Here is a 16,550-nt window from a genome sequence, read left to right on the forward strand (position 1 = left end):
TGTGACAACCTCATGGCGCTTCTAATGTACATTTACACTGTTTGTACCTTTAGTAAAATAATATAACTGTACAGTAAATTTTTTCTGAGAGTGAATAGATATATTATATATATATTTTTTGTAATATATAATGTTAATATTTTACAGACCTGGATTTGGAATCCATCCTCTGGAGGGTTTTCTGAACTGTTGTCCTGAGCTGCTCTAAAAAGCAGCTGATTTTGGGATGTTTGGAGGGTAGGCCAGGCCTCAGAGAAGCCTGCTCCTTCATCAGTTCATCTAACTTCTTGCTAATGCGCTCAGCTGTAAGCAAACACACAGTTTCCTTAATCAAGCTTCTTTGCACATTTGATGTGTGTGTGTGTGTGTGTGTGTGTTTATGTGTGTGAGAGTGAGTCTTCATGGTCAGATGTACAGTACTGTGCATCTTAGGTCTTAGGCACCTAAGATAATTATATATACATTTATATTAATGCCTTCTTAGTAAGGGTGGTGGTTATATAAAGTTATATATACAGTCACAGTAAATGCAAAAAATATAGATGTAAAACTAATGAGACATACAATTTTTTTCTATAAAGTCATAGGTGTGAGTGAGTTTGAAGAAAAATGTTTTGTTCAATGAGTTTCCTTGATTGCATGAATTTGTTTAATCAACAGTACACATGATTTAAAATCATTATTTATTAACCGCTAAACCTAGGCATTGGACGATAGCCTCAAATAATACTCCACAAGGACTCCACAAGGAGAGATTTAGAAAAAGCTAAACCAACACATTCACACACAGAATATCACACTTACTGGAATAATGTTATTTGTTTTTACTCTAATGTTGGGTGTTGTTTGTTTGTTTTTAGCAAACAAACACTTACTGCTTTAAATCTCATACTCTCTGGTGCCTAAAACTTTTGCACAGTACTGTATGTAAATACTTGATCATGACATCCAATGTTTTCCTATGGAAATGCAGGGGGGATATACTTTCATACATGAGCATTTGAGAGTTCAGGTACTGATGTTGAATCAGTGGGCCAGGTTTGACCAGATGTTTTAGAATTTGAACCCCTTATTCTATCCAAGCTTAAAACACAAAGAATCATATGAGAGTTTAGATTAGCGTTTAGAACATTTGGCAGATGCTCTTATGAAAGAAGCTAATGTATTCAGAGTTGGCGGCCAAGGCGAGAGAATACGGTTGGCAGGCACATGTATGGGTTAGGAGATTTGTAGCCAAGTCTGTCACATCCCTGCTTGTGCAGTTTAGCATCACAGGCTGGAAACTAAGGGCAGCTGTAAAGCAGCTATCAGAAACAGCTGAAAGGTCTAGTCGGTGGTTGTGGATGAGGAGAGCACAGATTACTTGGGGAAATGCACTGTAGAGGTGCTGTTGTGATTGTTGGTGATATAGCATGTAAAGTTCACATGGAACCGGTGGCACTGAGCACGTGCATTAATGATGCCAGTGGGGCTGGGTACAGCCTTAGTCATCAGTGGGGCCAGTGTGGATTTACGGTTGTTGATGGTAAATTGTAAGGTAGAACTGTAAAGCTGGCTTGGAATGAGGTGGGTCTGGGATGCCAGACTTCACTGTTGAGCCTTCTGGAGGTGTAGTGGCTTAATTCAGCGAAACACAGGAGATGCCTACCTGATGACCCCTGTGAAGAGCTAGTAATGCATTTAAGACCAGATGTGTAGGAGCATTCCACGATTGGCTCTAGAGTAAGGCCCCTCCCTCACTCCCCCTCTTGTGTTTAAATGATCTCAGCAGGGAAAGGACAGTGAATGGGATCTGAGCTTTTAAAATGTATTTCTTGTTTTGACTGTTGATTATTTGATTGCTATTGCCATATAAAACTGTCTGTATCTTCTCTCGTGGTGCACATCTGTTAAGCGCAGAAGCATGGTTGCTTCCCCTCCTCCTTGGTTGAGCATCTACCGGTCTACAGACTTGACTGACATGTCATTAAAGCTGAGAACCCAAGCTACACAGCCATAATGGAGATCCACGGGGAGCATATTTAAATAATTTTTTATTTGTTGTACTTTATATTGTTGTTTTTATTGCAAGTACTCTTTACACAAACATGAGGACTACTAACAAGTGGATTGACTGAAAGACTCAAATATGGTGTGTTTTGAACGGGACAACCTATGTAAGCACTGCTATGCTTTTGTGTGTGTGTGTGTGTGTGTGTTTGTGTGCGTGTGTGTGTGTGAATCACGTGTGGCCTCTTTAGGCTTTGTGGCGTTTGTGGTGTTTATTTTACTTTTTTTGTGAGGAAGAGATCTAATGTATGGAATAACGAATTATTTTGGTTTTAGTTCCATTCGACTGATGTTTAATATGTTTGCAGTATATAAATAACTTATAGGAACTGAAGCAGACTGAATGTGCATTAGCATGATCCAACGATCTCCCTTTGATGGTGTATACTTATCTCTCACGATCTGATATTGTCATATCGCACACACCCAGCTGCAAGTAGAAAGAGAGTGCGGTGGGTCCTATGTGAAGCTCTAATGGATCGGCAAAGAATATTTCACATCTTAATTATCGAATGATTTTATAATGCACGTTGCAAGACTCACCCATGTACTGGTATACTATGTTCCTACCAAAACTTGGGACTGTATCCTAGTCTGGATTCTGCAAAGCTGTAGTGCTGCTCACAACAAACAGTTACTGTCTAAAGAAAAACATTTATTCATAACTGCTTATCTAGTTCAGGGTCGCGGTGAGACTGGAGCCTACCCGGAATCACAGAGTGCAAGGAGGGAACACAGTCCTTCGCTGTGCGAAATAAACATACACATTCACTGACACACTCACTCAATCCTGAGGACACTTCTGAGTAGCCAATCTACCTACCAACGTGTGTTTTTGGACCGTGGGAAGAAACCAGAGCCCCCGGAGGAAACCAACGCAGACAACATACCAAATTCCACACATCACCCGGAGCAAGACTCAAACCCAGCAATATCACCTACAGCACCACTATGATGCCCCTAAAGAAAAACATGTATTTCCAAACTAGTAATTTTACAAGAGAAGAGGGGCCCTTCATCATTTTCAGTAGAAGTCAATGTAAAAATTTTAATTCCAATTCATTTTGAAGCATTTAAATTGGTCTATTCATCATGTAATTTAATACAAGGTGAAGGACAACTGTTGTTTTCAAATGTTACAGTAAACTAACAACCAATAAATATGAAGACGCATGTTTTTCTTTTGACAGTGACTAAGCACTACAAGCATGTTGCTTATATAAAAAGATAAATATATAAAAATTGAAAACATGTCTTTTTTCACTTCCTAGATAGCACTGGACCAAAAATATAGTATCAACAATTACCAGGTGATCTGTAATTATTTCTTACTACAGAAATCAGCTGACCATGACTGGAGTTTTCATGAAGTCATGAAATCTTAAATATGGTCATACTGGTCATGAGCCACATAGGTAACTTCTTACAAAGACAATGAAAGGAACCAACAGGTCAACATTCTATTCTTGTGTATATTCTGTTACCATTCATAAATAAATGGACAGAAATATTCAATGCATCCATTACCCTAGACGTTACAAAATTCATCATAAGGATAAGGATAAGGATTTAAGTCCAGGAGCAATTATCACTGGAAAACATAAATTGATGTGTTAAGCTTAGGGTACAGTGACGAAAGGACATGGTGGTGGATGCAGGTGCAAGATGGAGTTAAAGGAGATACACAATGTCAAAACATACTAAACAGAGATCAACAAAGAGCTAAACAGAAACAGAGGAGAACCTAGAAACTAATATGGGAATAAAACCTTTTCACACAGAGCGCTTGTTTTTCACACGTAAAAAATTTATGCAATTTTTAACGCAGTAGCAGTTTTACACCTTTTTTTTTGTCTCAGCACTCTGAAATCAGGAGAAGAGGAATAATAAATGGATTTATTGAGTAGGAACAATGATGAATTTATCATTTTAATTTCAACACCGCAAGTATACGACAATGAATTTCCCCCCAGTCTCCCAAAAAAAACCTGGGGAGTTCAGCAAGTGTTTCCAAAGGTTACTGGGATATTGTTTTTAAGCTTTTGTATTCTGCCGCTGTCTTCCTGCTCATTTGTTTATTCTGTAACCATGACAATGGTAAACTGATTGTTCTGCCTAATTTTTAAAGTATCCATCAATGCATAAAATAGAACAGGTTCTAATTCAAAATTTGATGCAGCGTCGCATTCCATTAGTATAGGACTCATTAGTATGAATGACACGATAAATATATGTATGTTTGTTTTCAAAAATTGACTTGCATTTTTTTTCGTGTGTAAAAATCGGCCTCGCTGTGAAAAGGCATTGAAGCAGAGAACAGACCAAGATCAAGATGAGTACATTAAATGACCCATAAATCAGAGACAAAGGAACAGGACTTATTACATTCAAGGAAAGGAGAGACACAACAGTCATGTGACACAAACGAGGGGGCATGGCTAGAGAACTGAAACTTATAAACAACTGTCACATTACACAAAAGGGGGTAGGGCAGGAGATCACATGAAGACTCATAAGCACTTGGTAAAGACATAAACATTGAGCTCATGGTGGGAAAATAACAAGACTGATGGTGCGTTCCGGTTGAACTTAATTTCCGACTTCCAAGTAGGATATTTTGACTAGGGCAATCCCACAATTTAGATGTCCTACTTGAAAAATCGGTGTAGCCTCACCAGCCCAGATTTGGCCTCCAAGATGGCATGTAAAAGCAGTAGTGTCATACAGTTTATTAGCGCTAATGTGTATTTGTGTGTCATTAAATCAGATGTAAACAGAATACTGTCCAACCTCTGTATGTTTCCATGGTGTTTAAATGCATATAAAATATTGCATAATGTGATGTTATCAACTAGCTAACCATGCTAACCAGGAACAAGCTAACTATTAGAACCTGGGTCATATGGTTTTTGAATGTTTAACTGAATCACGGTCATCTTGGATGCTCCCAGCTCTGATATCCGATTTCTGAGGATAAATGGAACAAAGCAAATGCACAGGACCAGGACAGAAAGCAAAGGATAGAGAGACAACATGTGACAGTATGATTATGCCCATGGGTATGACGTGACAACATGTGACAGTATGATTATTGTCCATGATAATCTACATCATCTATTGTTCCCTAGTAAACTACTTCCAGATAAAAGGCTGGGATTTTAATTCATGAACGTTAAAAAATTCTCTCACCTGTGTCATAATCATCGTCTAAAACTGCTTTCTGCTGCATCCTTTGAAGCTTGAACATCCTAGATTCAACCTAGAAAGACAACACATTCCATTGACTATCTTCTTGTTTCCCAGAACCTTTAAAGTCATTGCCTGAAAAAAAAGTGTATTACTAACCCTGGAATTAGTGTGGTTTTCATGCAAACACTCTTGCATGACTTCCTCACACTTATTCATAAAAACATCCCACTTCTGGTCTGAGGAAGGAGTGGTACTCTCGTAACCAGATGTCAATGATGAGGAAGAGTCCAAAGAGTCCAATGAGAGAAAAGAAGTGACTTCGGTGTCCAAGGAACCTCTGTCTTCATCTGGCATATTGTTTCTAGAGTGAGATGTCATGGAGAATGGACTGTCTCTGTTGCTGGTGTGCCAGGGCACATCCATTTCTACCCTTAATATCTCACTATTCTGTAAGAGATTCTCTCGCTTCCCTGACTGATCTGAAGTAAAAAAGATGTGATCGACAGAAAGATTATCAGACCCTACGGCACCAACAGTAAAAGAACCTTTTGATAGCTGCACATTTTCACTTAAACAAAGTACAGATTGTGGCCCTCCAGTGGATTTGAGCTTAGATTGATGAGAAAGAGTTTCTTTATTTATTTCGCTTGCACACAGGCCCCAAAACGAGCGCTCTGAATCCAATGATTCCTGAATAAAACTAAAGCTGGAGTTGAATATGTCTGTTGATGCAGTATCTTCAGAAGACCCCAGAACATTGGGAGATATGGGCTCACAACTGGGTTCCAGCTGATAGTTACCACAACACTGAGAACCAGAGATATTCTTGTATGGTAGACATGGTATACGTCTTACAGAATGTTCACCATGATGACCCTGCCTCTTGGGTAGTTTAACAGAGCTCTCCTTACTTGTATGCCAAGCAGATGGACAGGAGGCTTGATCTTCACAATTGCTGTAAAGCACATTGCCAGCCAAACCCGGAGCATAGTCCAGATGCTTGGCCAGCTTTACCAGCACATACTCTGACCTCCTGAGATTGTTCTTGCAAGAAACATCCACATCTGTTACTTTAAGAAGGCCACCTGTTGAAAAGAAGATTAAAATTAAGCACAAGAATCAGTGACTCATCAGTCAAGAAGGTTTCAAATGTTTATTTGTTTTTCTATATTGGCTTTGTTTTTTTTTAAACCAAGGGAAGTGCTGTGTGATAAAATCATTTGGTATGAGCTGCAAGAATTATCCAGCTGCAGCAACAGGCCTCATTTTATGGACAGAATGCTTTCAGTCGTTGATTATGGAGGGGGCACCAGTCCTTCACAGGGCGACACACACTCACACCTACTGACTCTTTTGAGTCACCAAATACACCAGAGGGTATTTTTGGACCGTGGGAGAAAACTGGAACTCCCGGAGGAAACCCACATGGACACAGGAAGAACACACCAAACTCCTCACAGTGTGACTCGAACCCACAAGCCCAGGATCCTGAAGCTTTGTGACTGCGACACTACCTGCTGCCCCACCATGGCCATAGAATGCATATATATAATAAAATTTATTATAATTTATATAATCTATTTTATATATATATATTTATATATATATAAAATCTATTATATATCAGAACAGAACACTAATTCTCTTTCACCCTCAAAAAACGTGCACATACGTGTACACACACATGTGCACACACACACACACACACACACACACACACACACACACGAGTGGCCATTTACATTCTTTGGCTTATAACACAGTTTGGCCATTCACATTCTTTGGCATCAACACTGAACGACACAGATAAGCAGGCACATGCACAGACAGACTCCTAATGGTGCACCTGCCATTTTTTGCCATGAAAAGTTTCTTTTCTGCTGGAGCCCAATTTTTTTCTTCATTCTTTTATATTTAAAAATAAAAATTACCCTTCATATCAAATTCCCCCCAAAAGTGTTTTGATATCTGATGCTCATTTATTTGAGTTCTTGTGAGAATTTTGCCCCGATCGGATCTGCAGCATGCACAAGCTCCCGCCTTGCCCCTCCCTACTCCTCCGGTTAGCTGAGAGCCAGACTAAACCGCTGCTACACACTTCTGCTCTGACCCGCAGCATCAGACAGACAGCTAATGACAGTGTTTGTGCAGTCCCTGACGTTGCTTGGTGCAAAATTAACTACAACAATTAATATTATAGCACAGCTGAAAACATTACGTGGTTACTGGCCCTACATTTCCTTACAAAAATGTGGGGGTGGCATTTTGGTGACATACCCACTGAAAATGCCTGCCTTTTCATAAAAAGAGCATCCATGCATAACACATAGCCTACACATTTTGCACATGTGATTTCAAAGCCTTGTCCAGTTGTTGAAAATAGATAAAAACGTATGCAGTTTTATAATTACAGTATCCTGTCTAAAACTCTGTATAGGAAAAGTCATCTTTAGTCAAGGAGTTATTTTCATGTCTGCATTTATACTTCAACAGTATAAAAGGGGAATAATGAGGAGTAAGTTTGCCAGGTAATTAATATTACAAACTAATATATGTAGAAGGATAAATATAATGCTCTATGATAGAGAACAGCATACAAAAAAATGATGAATAAATAGGAAAATGTTATTTAGTTGTCTATTTGATTTTATTGGCATAATAATAGGTCCATTGTTAACATTAACTACCCAGTGTTTTTTTTTTTTATAAATAATTTGATAATTGGTGCCTTTTTTTTTGGCTTGAGCACCTGCCCCAAAAATGTCTGTGCACGTGCTTGCAGAGAAGGAACCCGCAAAATTGGACAAGTAGTGTTCAGATATTTTAACACTCAAAACTGCAGGTTAATTGCTGCACTATATCCAGCAGCAAGCTGTGATTATTACTGCTAAGCCATCAGTTCAGACCTTAAATGCAGAAACTTAAAAAACTTTTTAAAAAAAGCTAAAAATTATTTTCATTATTTTTCTTTTGTTTGTTTACATTTAGAAGCTCTGCTTCATATAAAGTGCATCGGTATGTTTGATGAGATTAACAAATGTTGTACATGACTGAAGTCAAACTTTTCTGTTGGTTTTTTTCACTGATTGAATTACCATAAAAATCTCTTTTGTAACTCGAGCAGTTTAGTTTTGTAGCACTTTAGCTCTGTGTTTAGTTTCATGCAGTTTAAATCTCCCGAATTTAGAATTTTCAACATTTAGAGGTCCCTTTGCCATAAGCAGAGAGAGAAAACCTAGCATGTCTGACCTAGACACTTTATTTTTTCACTCATTTACTAACACTAGGGATTTGTAAACACATTTCACCAGTTTCCAGTGCCCAAACAGGCTGAAGAGTAAATGGTGAGGTAACATATGAATTTTATGAAAAGTATTTTTTTGGCTATTGTCGCCTTTAAAGCTTTTTTGGGATATCCAATCAAATATTAATGCTAAGCTACGTTTGGTGTACATAAGCCTTTTGACAGCTCTAAATTAAACCTAAACATTTTACACAATCAACATTTAATTACTATGTTTGTAAGACACATTAATATATATTTTACTGTAGTAACTGTACAATAATTCAATATCCGTTTATATCACAATATGATTTTTTTTTAATATTTAAATGCATCTTAAATATTTCAAAATACTTTATTTACAGTATCTCTCACTGTTATTCTTTAAAGGGTGCTGCTGTCAGTTTAATTCATTCATGGTCTGTAACCGCCTATCCAGGTTAGAGTTGCTGTGGGTCCGGGGCCTACCCAGAATTATTGGGCGCAAGGCAGGAACACACCCTGGAGGGGGTGCCAGTCCTTCACAGGACGATATACACACATATACATTCACTCACACCTATGGACACTTTTGAGTCGCTAATCCACCTACCAATGTGTGTTTTTGCACTGTGGGTCGAAACCGGAAACTCACACAGTGGGGGGACACTGTTATCACTCAGTTTTACTTTAAATATATTAATACTGACAACAGTGGCGGATGCTGGTCTTTCAAGGAGGGAAAGCTCAATTTCGGCCTACATCATAAAATGTGTTGGTTTATTTATACGTAAATTCTACCATCCGTTCCTTTTCAGGAAAATGATCTGTGACCCTGTCGTACCAACAAGGCATCTTTTCCAGTGTCCTCTCAATGGCCAGCAGAGCTAGGCTGCTTAAACGGCCTTGGCCCACGTGAAGTGTGTCCGCCTGTGAGTGCTTTGTGACGGTGGAGGGGCTCAGCAGCACCCGCTGCACAGAAACTGCGATAGAAATCAGAAAGAGAGATAGAAGTCAGTCTCCAAACACAAGCAGCTACAAAAAACCCCACCAGAAACAGAAGCTCGATTTGTCACTAGTCGTTTTTAACAAAGAAAATGCCGCTAAGAGGATTAAGAAAGTCTGGTTCAACTCAGAACAGAATGAAAATGTAATGCTCCCACGGATCTTTACACCAAAGGATCGCTCATTTCGCTGTCAATCAAAAAGGGATTCAACCTCAGACAGATCATCCAATCATCATACAGAAGCTGAGCGTCCAGGCCAGCCGAGGCCAGCCCACTGCGCCATAGACCCCCAGAGACGCTGAGCGTCCGATGGGTGGGACAAAGCCCATCATTTATCCAATGACTCGTCTCGTTTCGCTGCACTTCGCTGCTTCGCTATTGAACTCTGTGGAGCGTCCACACTGTTTAAAGGACCGCGAAGCTGCGGGAAAGCCGCGTCTTTATCAGTGATAAGAAGCTGATTCTGAACAAAAGTTGATCGCGTTGTAGTGCATGTTTATTCACTGACATGTACACACAACAGAATATATTTGATCACTTATTTTTTTGACATTTTAGGGGAAGCTGAGCTTCCTTTGCAGTCTTAGAGCAATTACATCTGACTGACAAAGCCTAGATGTTTAAGTCTGACAGTGATGTCATGTTTCTTGTTTGTTCTTGGCAGTTTTTCTGTGGCTGTACTGTTCATGTTGATATCATAATAATATAGACCAAAATTAAGATATATACATATGGTGATATAAATTTAAAATATTGAAATTAGCTGGTTCTATTATCACTTCTGATTTATGTTGGTAGATAAAGTACTTTGTAAGGCCACAGATCATAAACAATTGGATAGCTTTCTTTGCTTTTTTCCAAGAGCCACCTGACAAGCTTAACATAAAATAGTGATTATTTATGAAAAAATAGTCAGTGCATTTGAACATTCACTTGGAGATGCCCACAAACCCAAAAGCTGTAAAATGAAGGTAACTCAGTCGGCTGTGTATGGGCTGCCTAAATCAGAAGGCAGATGATATAATGAGCCATTGTGAGTTTGCTTCACTCCTGACATCAGGTGTGGGGAAATTAGATTCCATCTAAGTATCTCCATTCACTCTACTTGGGTTAAGTGATAAGGAGCAAACCATGCAAAACAGACATATTGAGAATGGAGAAATGAGAGAAATTAGCAAACATGAGAGCTGAGAAATGAGGGAACTGAGCAAAATGACAAAAAAGAGAGGAAGGAAGAGAGCCAAGCAACAACAGTGAAAACAAGCAGAGAAAGCAAAGAATCAAGCTGAAACAGCTTCTGTGAGCCTTGATGATGCTACTTGCATTCCAGTGAGCTGCGTGTTGTCATTTAATAAAACAGGAACTGAAATCAGCTGTTCTGAACAGGGCTGTTTAGACAGGGTTAGAATAGTGTTGTATTGCTTGGTCCTTGTGGTTCTCTGACCAAAGCATGTCCAAAGCATGACCAACCAAAACCACAGGAAACTGTGTTAAATTGTGGAAAAAATATAAATATATAAATATAAATTATGAATTTGGGAATGCAAAAGACCAATGGCATAAAAATACAAAGAGCATTTATTACACTGATGTTTTTGGGTACTTATTTGAACATGCTATATTGCCCTCCACTAATAAACATCTATATTCTAGCTGAAAAACTGTTATTTAATTAGCAGAGTTGCTGAAAGTGAAAAGGTATTAGTCAAATAAGTAGAAGGGTTCATTGGAAATCTTTTCCAATACATATGACTGCTGAATTGCAAACCAGTGAAAATTAACCTCCAGGCAGACAAAGACCTATACCTCAGTACAAAACAACGAGTTCCTTTCCCCATTCTGCCTAGGGTTGACAAGGAGCTTAAAGTGATGCAACCATTGAGCGTCATAGAAGATGTCACCAAGCCAATAGAAAATGGCAAGGTAAGAATATATATTATGGCCAGATTCCTTTCCATGGTCCTAAACAATAATAACAAGAAGGAGATCCTAATGTTATGGTTGATCTGTGTATATAACTATTGAATTCTCTGGTTAGGCTGAAAACTACATTGAATTATGTTTAAGCCGTGGCATTGTACACACATACATGAAGGTGAGCCAATCGGTTCTGCTAATTCTGCTCCCCTCTAACATTTGAACCTTGTACATTAAATTGCACACTTAAATAAAGGGTTTAGAGCTTAGGGCAAGTATTGGGACTGACTGCAGACAAAAGAATCCCAGACATTTTTGGCTATTTAAAAACCCCAGCTGGATGCATTTTTTAAATCCGAAAAAAGACGTTAGTCGAACAGAGGACTTCTGGTCACCCTAATTAAAACCATTGATCATATATTTTCAGATAACCCAGCAGAAAATTGCTAGTGATCTTTTTAAGCATGACACCATGTGATGGACTATTATTCCAGAACTAGCCCAACTATCAGAAGGTCGGAGTATTCTAAGTTTAATTTGTTACCAGGCAAAACCATCAGCGCTACCAGTGCCAGCTCCTCCGAATTGATTTTGAGATCAGATTCACACAGCTGTTCCAATGTGGAACAAAATAATAAGGCTTTTACCCACACACCTTTACGAAATGATTGTGCTAAAGTCAAAGGGGCATTAAGCCAAACAGTCTTATCAGTTTTTATACACCAGATGACATTCTGTCAATCTCCATCCAGAGTCAAGTGTTTGAGTCAAGATAAATAAAACAAAGCAGTTGAAAACACCTGCTAGGTCTGAGTTATGTTATGATGTTCAGACTGAGAATGGTACTTTTACCCAAAGGATTATGAGACCTCCAACCAGAACCAGTGATGGAACTGCAGAAAATTGTAACCAGCCTACAAACCGGATTCCAAAAATGTTGGTACACTAAACAAATTGTGAATAAAAGCTGAATGTAATAATGTGGAGATGGCAAATGTCAATATTTTATTTGTAATAGAACATAGATGACAGATCAAAAGTTTAATCTGAGTAAATGTAACATTTTAAAGGAAAAACAGGTTGATTCAAAATTTCACAGTGTCAACAAATCCCAAAAAAGTTGGGACAAGTAGCAGAAAGTGGTTTGTAAAATGAAATTGAGCATATAACGAACAGCTGGAAGACCAATTAACACTAATTAGGTCAATTGACAATATGATTGGGTATAAAAAGAGCTTCTCAGAGTGTCAGTGTCTCTCTGAAGCCAAGATGGTAAGAGGATCACCAATTCCACCATTGTTGTGCAGAAAGATAGTGCAGCAATACCAGAATGGTGTTACCCAGCATAAAATAGCAAAGACTTTTAAGTTATCATCATCAACCGTGCATAATATCATCAAAAGATTCAGAGAATCTGGAACAATTGCTGTGCGGAAGGGTCAAGGCCGTAAAACTCTACTGGATGCTCGTGATCTCCGGGCCCTTAAACGTCACTGCACCTCAAACAGGAATGCCACTGTCAAGGAAATAACAGAATGGGCTCAGGAATACTTCCAGAAAGCATTGTCAGTGAACACAATCCACCGTGCCATCTGCCGTTGCCAGCTGAAACTCTACAGTGCAAAGAGGAAGCCATTTCTAAGCAAGCTGCACAAGCTCAGACGTTTGCACTGGGCCAGGGGTCTTTTAAAATGGAGTGTGGCAAAATGGAAGACTGTTCTGAGGTCAGATGAGTCACGATTTGAAGTTCTTTATGGAATACTGGGATGCCATGTCATCCGGACCAGAGAGGACAAGTATAACCCAAGTTGTTATCAATGCTCCGTTCAGAAGCCTGCATCACTGATGGTATGGGGTTGCATGAGTGCTTGTGGCATGGAAAGGCACCATTAATGCAGAGAACTATGTTCAGGTTGTAGAACAACATATGCTTCCATCTAGATGTCATCTCTTTCAGGGAAGACCCTGCATTTTTCAACATGATAATGCCAGACAACATTTATGCAGCAATCACAACATCATGACTACGTAGAAGAAGGATCCGGGTACTGAAATGGCCAACCTGCAGTCCAGATCTTTCACCTATAGAGAACATTTGGCGCATCATAAAGAGGAAGGTGCAACAAAGAAGGCCCAAGACGATTGAACAGTTAGAGGCCTGTATTAGACATGAATGGGAGAACATTCGTATTTCTAAACTTGAGAAACTGGTCTCCTCTGTCCCCAGACGTCTGTTGAGTGTTGTAAGAAGAAGAGGGAATGCCACACAGTGGTAAAAAATTGCCTTGTCCCAACTTTTTGGGATTTGTTGACTCCATGAAATTTTGAAACAACATATTTTTCCCTTAAAATTAAACTTTTCAAGATGGGTAGTGTCCATTTTGGATCCAACTTTTGTTTTTTCAATGGGAAGAAGGTCATGTGACACATCAAACTTATTGGGAATTTCACAAGAAAAACAATGGTGCTTGGTTTTAACATAATTTTATTCTTTCATGGGTTATTTACAAGTTTCTCTTTGTTTACAGTCATTGACATGTCGCAGAGGTTAACACGTGAGGAGCGGATAGAAATTGTGTTGATCCAAGGTTTAAAGACCTCTGTCTTAGTCCATGGTTTAAAAGTCTTTTGATGATTCTACGTTTTAGTTATTTAATTTTTCATAAGCTAAGGTATATCTGACAGCAGCACAATAGTTTGAAGAAGTGAAAGTCTGAGTGATTTTTTTGCAACTTCTTTCTTTCACTGATGTCAGCTAAGTTTGACAGCATCAGAGGAGAGGACAGCTCAGCTGTGAAATGAAATATATTATTTAATTTATTTGTTAATCATCTGTGCATTCTTCATCCTGTTCAGGGTCATGGTGTTTCGGGAGCCTACACGAGGCACAAGGATCATACCTTGGACAGTGCACCAGTCAATGGCAAGGCAACACACAGTCACTCTCCCAGTCACTCACACACACATTTAAATGTTGCATATCCAGCTAACCTACCAAACTGTGTTTCTGGATATTGGGAGGAAACCCATGCAGACTCAAGGAGAATGCACTAAACTGTTCACAGACAGTGAGCAAAGCAAAGATTGAACCTATATATATATATATATATATATATATATATATATATATATATTTTTTTTTTTTGCCTTCAACCATTTTTAAGGGAATCCTTCAAATCATTCTGTTACAAATGCCTAAACGTCCTGTCATGTCACAAGAGAGACACAAGTAAGCTAAAATGAACTTAACACACAAGTCTGCTGAGATATTTGGCATCAGTGCATATATATATATATATATATATATATATATATATATATATATATATATATATATATATATATATATACACAAGTATATTATTTCTGAATATATTACAGCACATTAAAACAGCACTGTTATTGTCATGGTCTTACATGGATGCAAACAAAGAAGCACAATATTGCGACGAAGATCCATCACAAATATTGAACCACGCTACCATGGTCATATATGTTATAGTTGCAGAAAAATAACAACAAAAAAAACACAAAAAAGTTTTGTTTTTCCTGTCTTTCTTATTTATATAACAAAATAACAAAGACGTAATAACTCAATGGGCAGAAATGTAAATACAGTCGCATTTATTCCCTTTCTTGACAAAGGCTTCATAGATTAATGAATATAAATGTACTCTTCCGTGCCATCTTCTGGCCTCTTTTTGTCTTTTCCGAATCATTTAAGGTGGAACGGATAAACGAAATAGAAAACTCTGTAGTCCTATAGGAAATATTACTGCTTGATATGTGTTTTTTGAGCTAAACGGTTTAGGCAAACGTTAAAAAGGAGAAAAGTATATCTCGAGAGTCACTTTTTAAGGTAAAAAACACTTACCTTCCCGGAGCGCTGCGCATCTGCGATTATAATTATCAGTTGTCGCCTCCATCCTAATCATTCCAGCGAACATCATTTAATATCAGTGTTGAAAATCTGTGTTTTGGAAATCCTCAAGTTTATTCAGTTTTCACGCAAATAATAATAAAAAAAAACCCTCTTATTCTCCTTAAAAATACCGGGCAGTCCCTTGGCGCTTTGGGAATCCGCAATCTATTTCGTTTCTGTTTTCTTATCCTTATCCTCGGTTTCCAGTGTATGCGTTGTAACAACGAAGAATTTCCACAGATTGTGGGTTCTAAATACACGTTGTCTACTTAAATGTCCCAAAAACCAGAACTCCGGCTATTCAAGCTGAGAAAGTTTAACGGTCCTGCCATTTTACTTAGCCATTTCCTGGGCACGAAGAAATAACACAGCTGCAGTTAAAAAAAAACAACCAATTGCCTCACACCAAGGAATAATAACTTCATAAGTAGTCCCCCGTAAAAAGCATATGGGTGACCGTGTTAAATAAAATAAAAACACATTAAAACGCCGTGATGCGTCCGTTTTGTGTCGTGTTGTATAGCAGTTCCTCCCTCTTACGTGTGGTGGAATTTGACTCCAGATTCCATGAACCTCCTACTGGTTTGCGCTATACAGATAGCTGACAGACCAAGCGTCAGAACCCCATTCAAAATCATCAGTGTGCGAAGAGATATAAGGAATACAATGTTTTTAACACTTGTGCAGATCTAAACCTCTCCCTATAGGCTGGGCTGAATTTTTCGCACAAAAATGCTTCTATAGATAGAGTGTTGCCTGTGCACACAGAACAGACAGGTTACAGACTGTCACAAAACCCTGCTGTAGACTAAGTAGGATGATCCTTACAAACCAGCTGTCTGGTCATTGCACATTTCTAAAATCTTGCAACTGTTACAAGGTTACTTTTATTTTGTGATTTCCGTAACCATTATGAACGATTTTTTTTAAATACTGTATATGAAATTATGAGATGCTAAGTTGTAGTAAGTCATTATAATGGGCTAATAAAATTATGTTCTTAGAACATTGCCCTAATGTTCATTTTTGGGAATGTTCCCAAAATGTTAAATTAAATTTTGGTTGTTGGGAACATTGATTTGGAATGTTCCCTCAACAATAATCTGTCCAGTCTGCTTAATATTCAAGTTACGATAACATTCCCAGATTATGTCCCCAACCTCATTTGTACAGACAATTTAACTTTCTAGGAACTTTTTCTTCA

At 38.4% G+C, this 16,550-nt stretch overlaps 1 protein-coding gene across 2 annotated transcripts in view; it reads right to left on the reverse strand.

The window, feature by feature from the left end:
• Window positions 1-15,847, reverse strand: part of disc1 (DISC1 scaffold protein) — a 68,486-nt gene extending 52,639 nt beyond the window's left edge. For both annotated transcript variants that reach the window (XM_066679710.1, XM_066679711.1), the window contains exons 1-4: window positions 15,299-15,847; window positions 5,395-6,323; window positions 5,239-5,308; window positions 150-303 (exon numbers count right to left, since the gene is read on the reverse strand). In XM_066679710.1, the coding sequence (XP_066535807.1) occupies window positions 150-303; window positions 5,239-5,308; window positions 5,395-6,323; window positions 15,299-15,374 (1,229 nt within the window). In that variant the 5' untranslated portion in view covers window positions 15,375-15,847. The remainder of the gene's footprint in view (window positions 1-149; window positions 304-5,238; window positions 5,309-5,394; window positions 6,324-15,298) is intronic.
• Window positions 15,848-16,550: the final 703 nt, after the last annotated feature.

This window comes from Hoplias malabaricus, chromosome 8 (genome assembly GCF_029633855.1).
Source record: "Hoplias malabaricus isolate fHopMal1 chromosome 8, fHopMal1.hap1, whole genome shotgun sequence".
Lineage (NCBI taxonomy): Eukaryota > Metazoa > Chordata > Actinopteri > Characiformes > Erythrinidae > Hoplias > Hoplias malabaricus.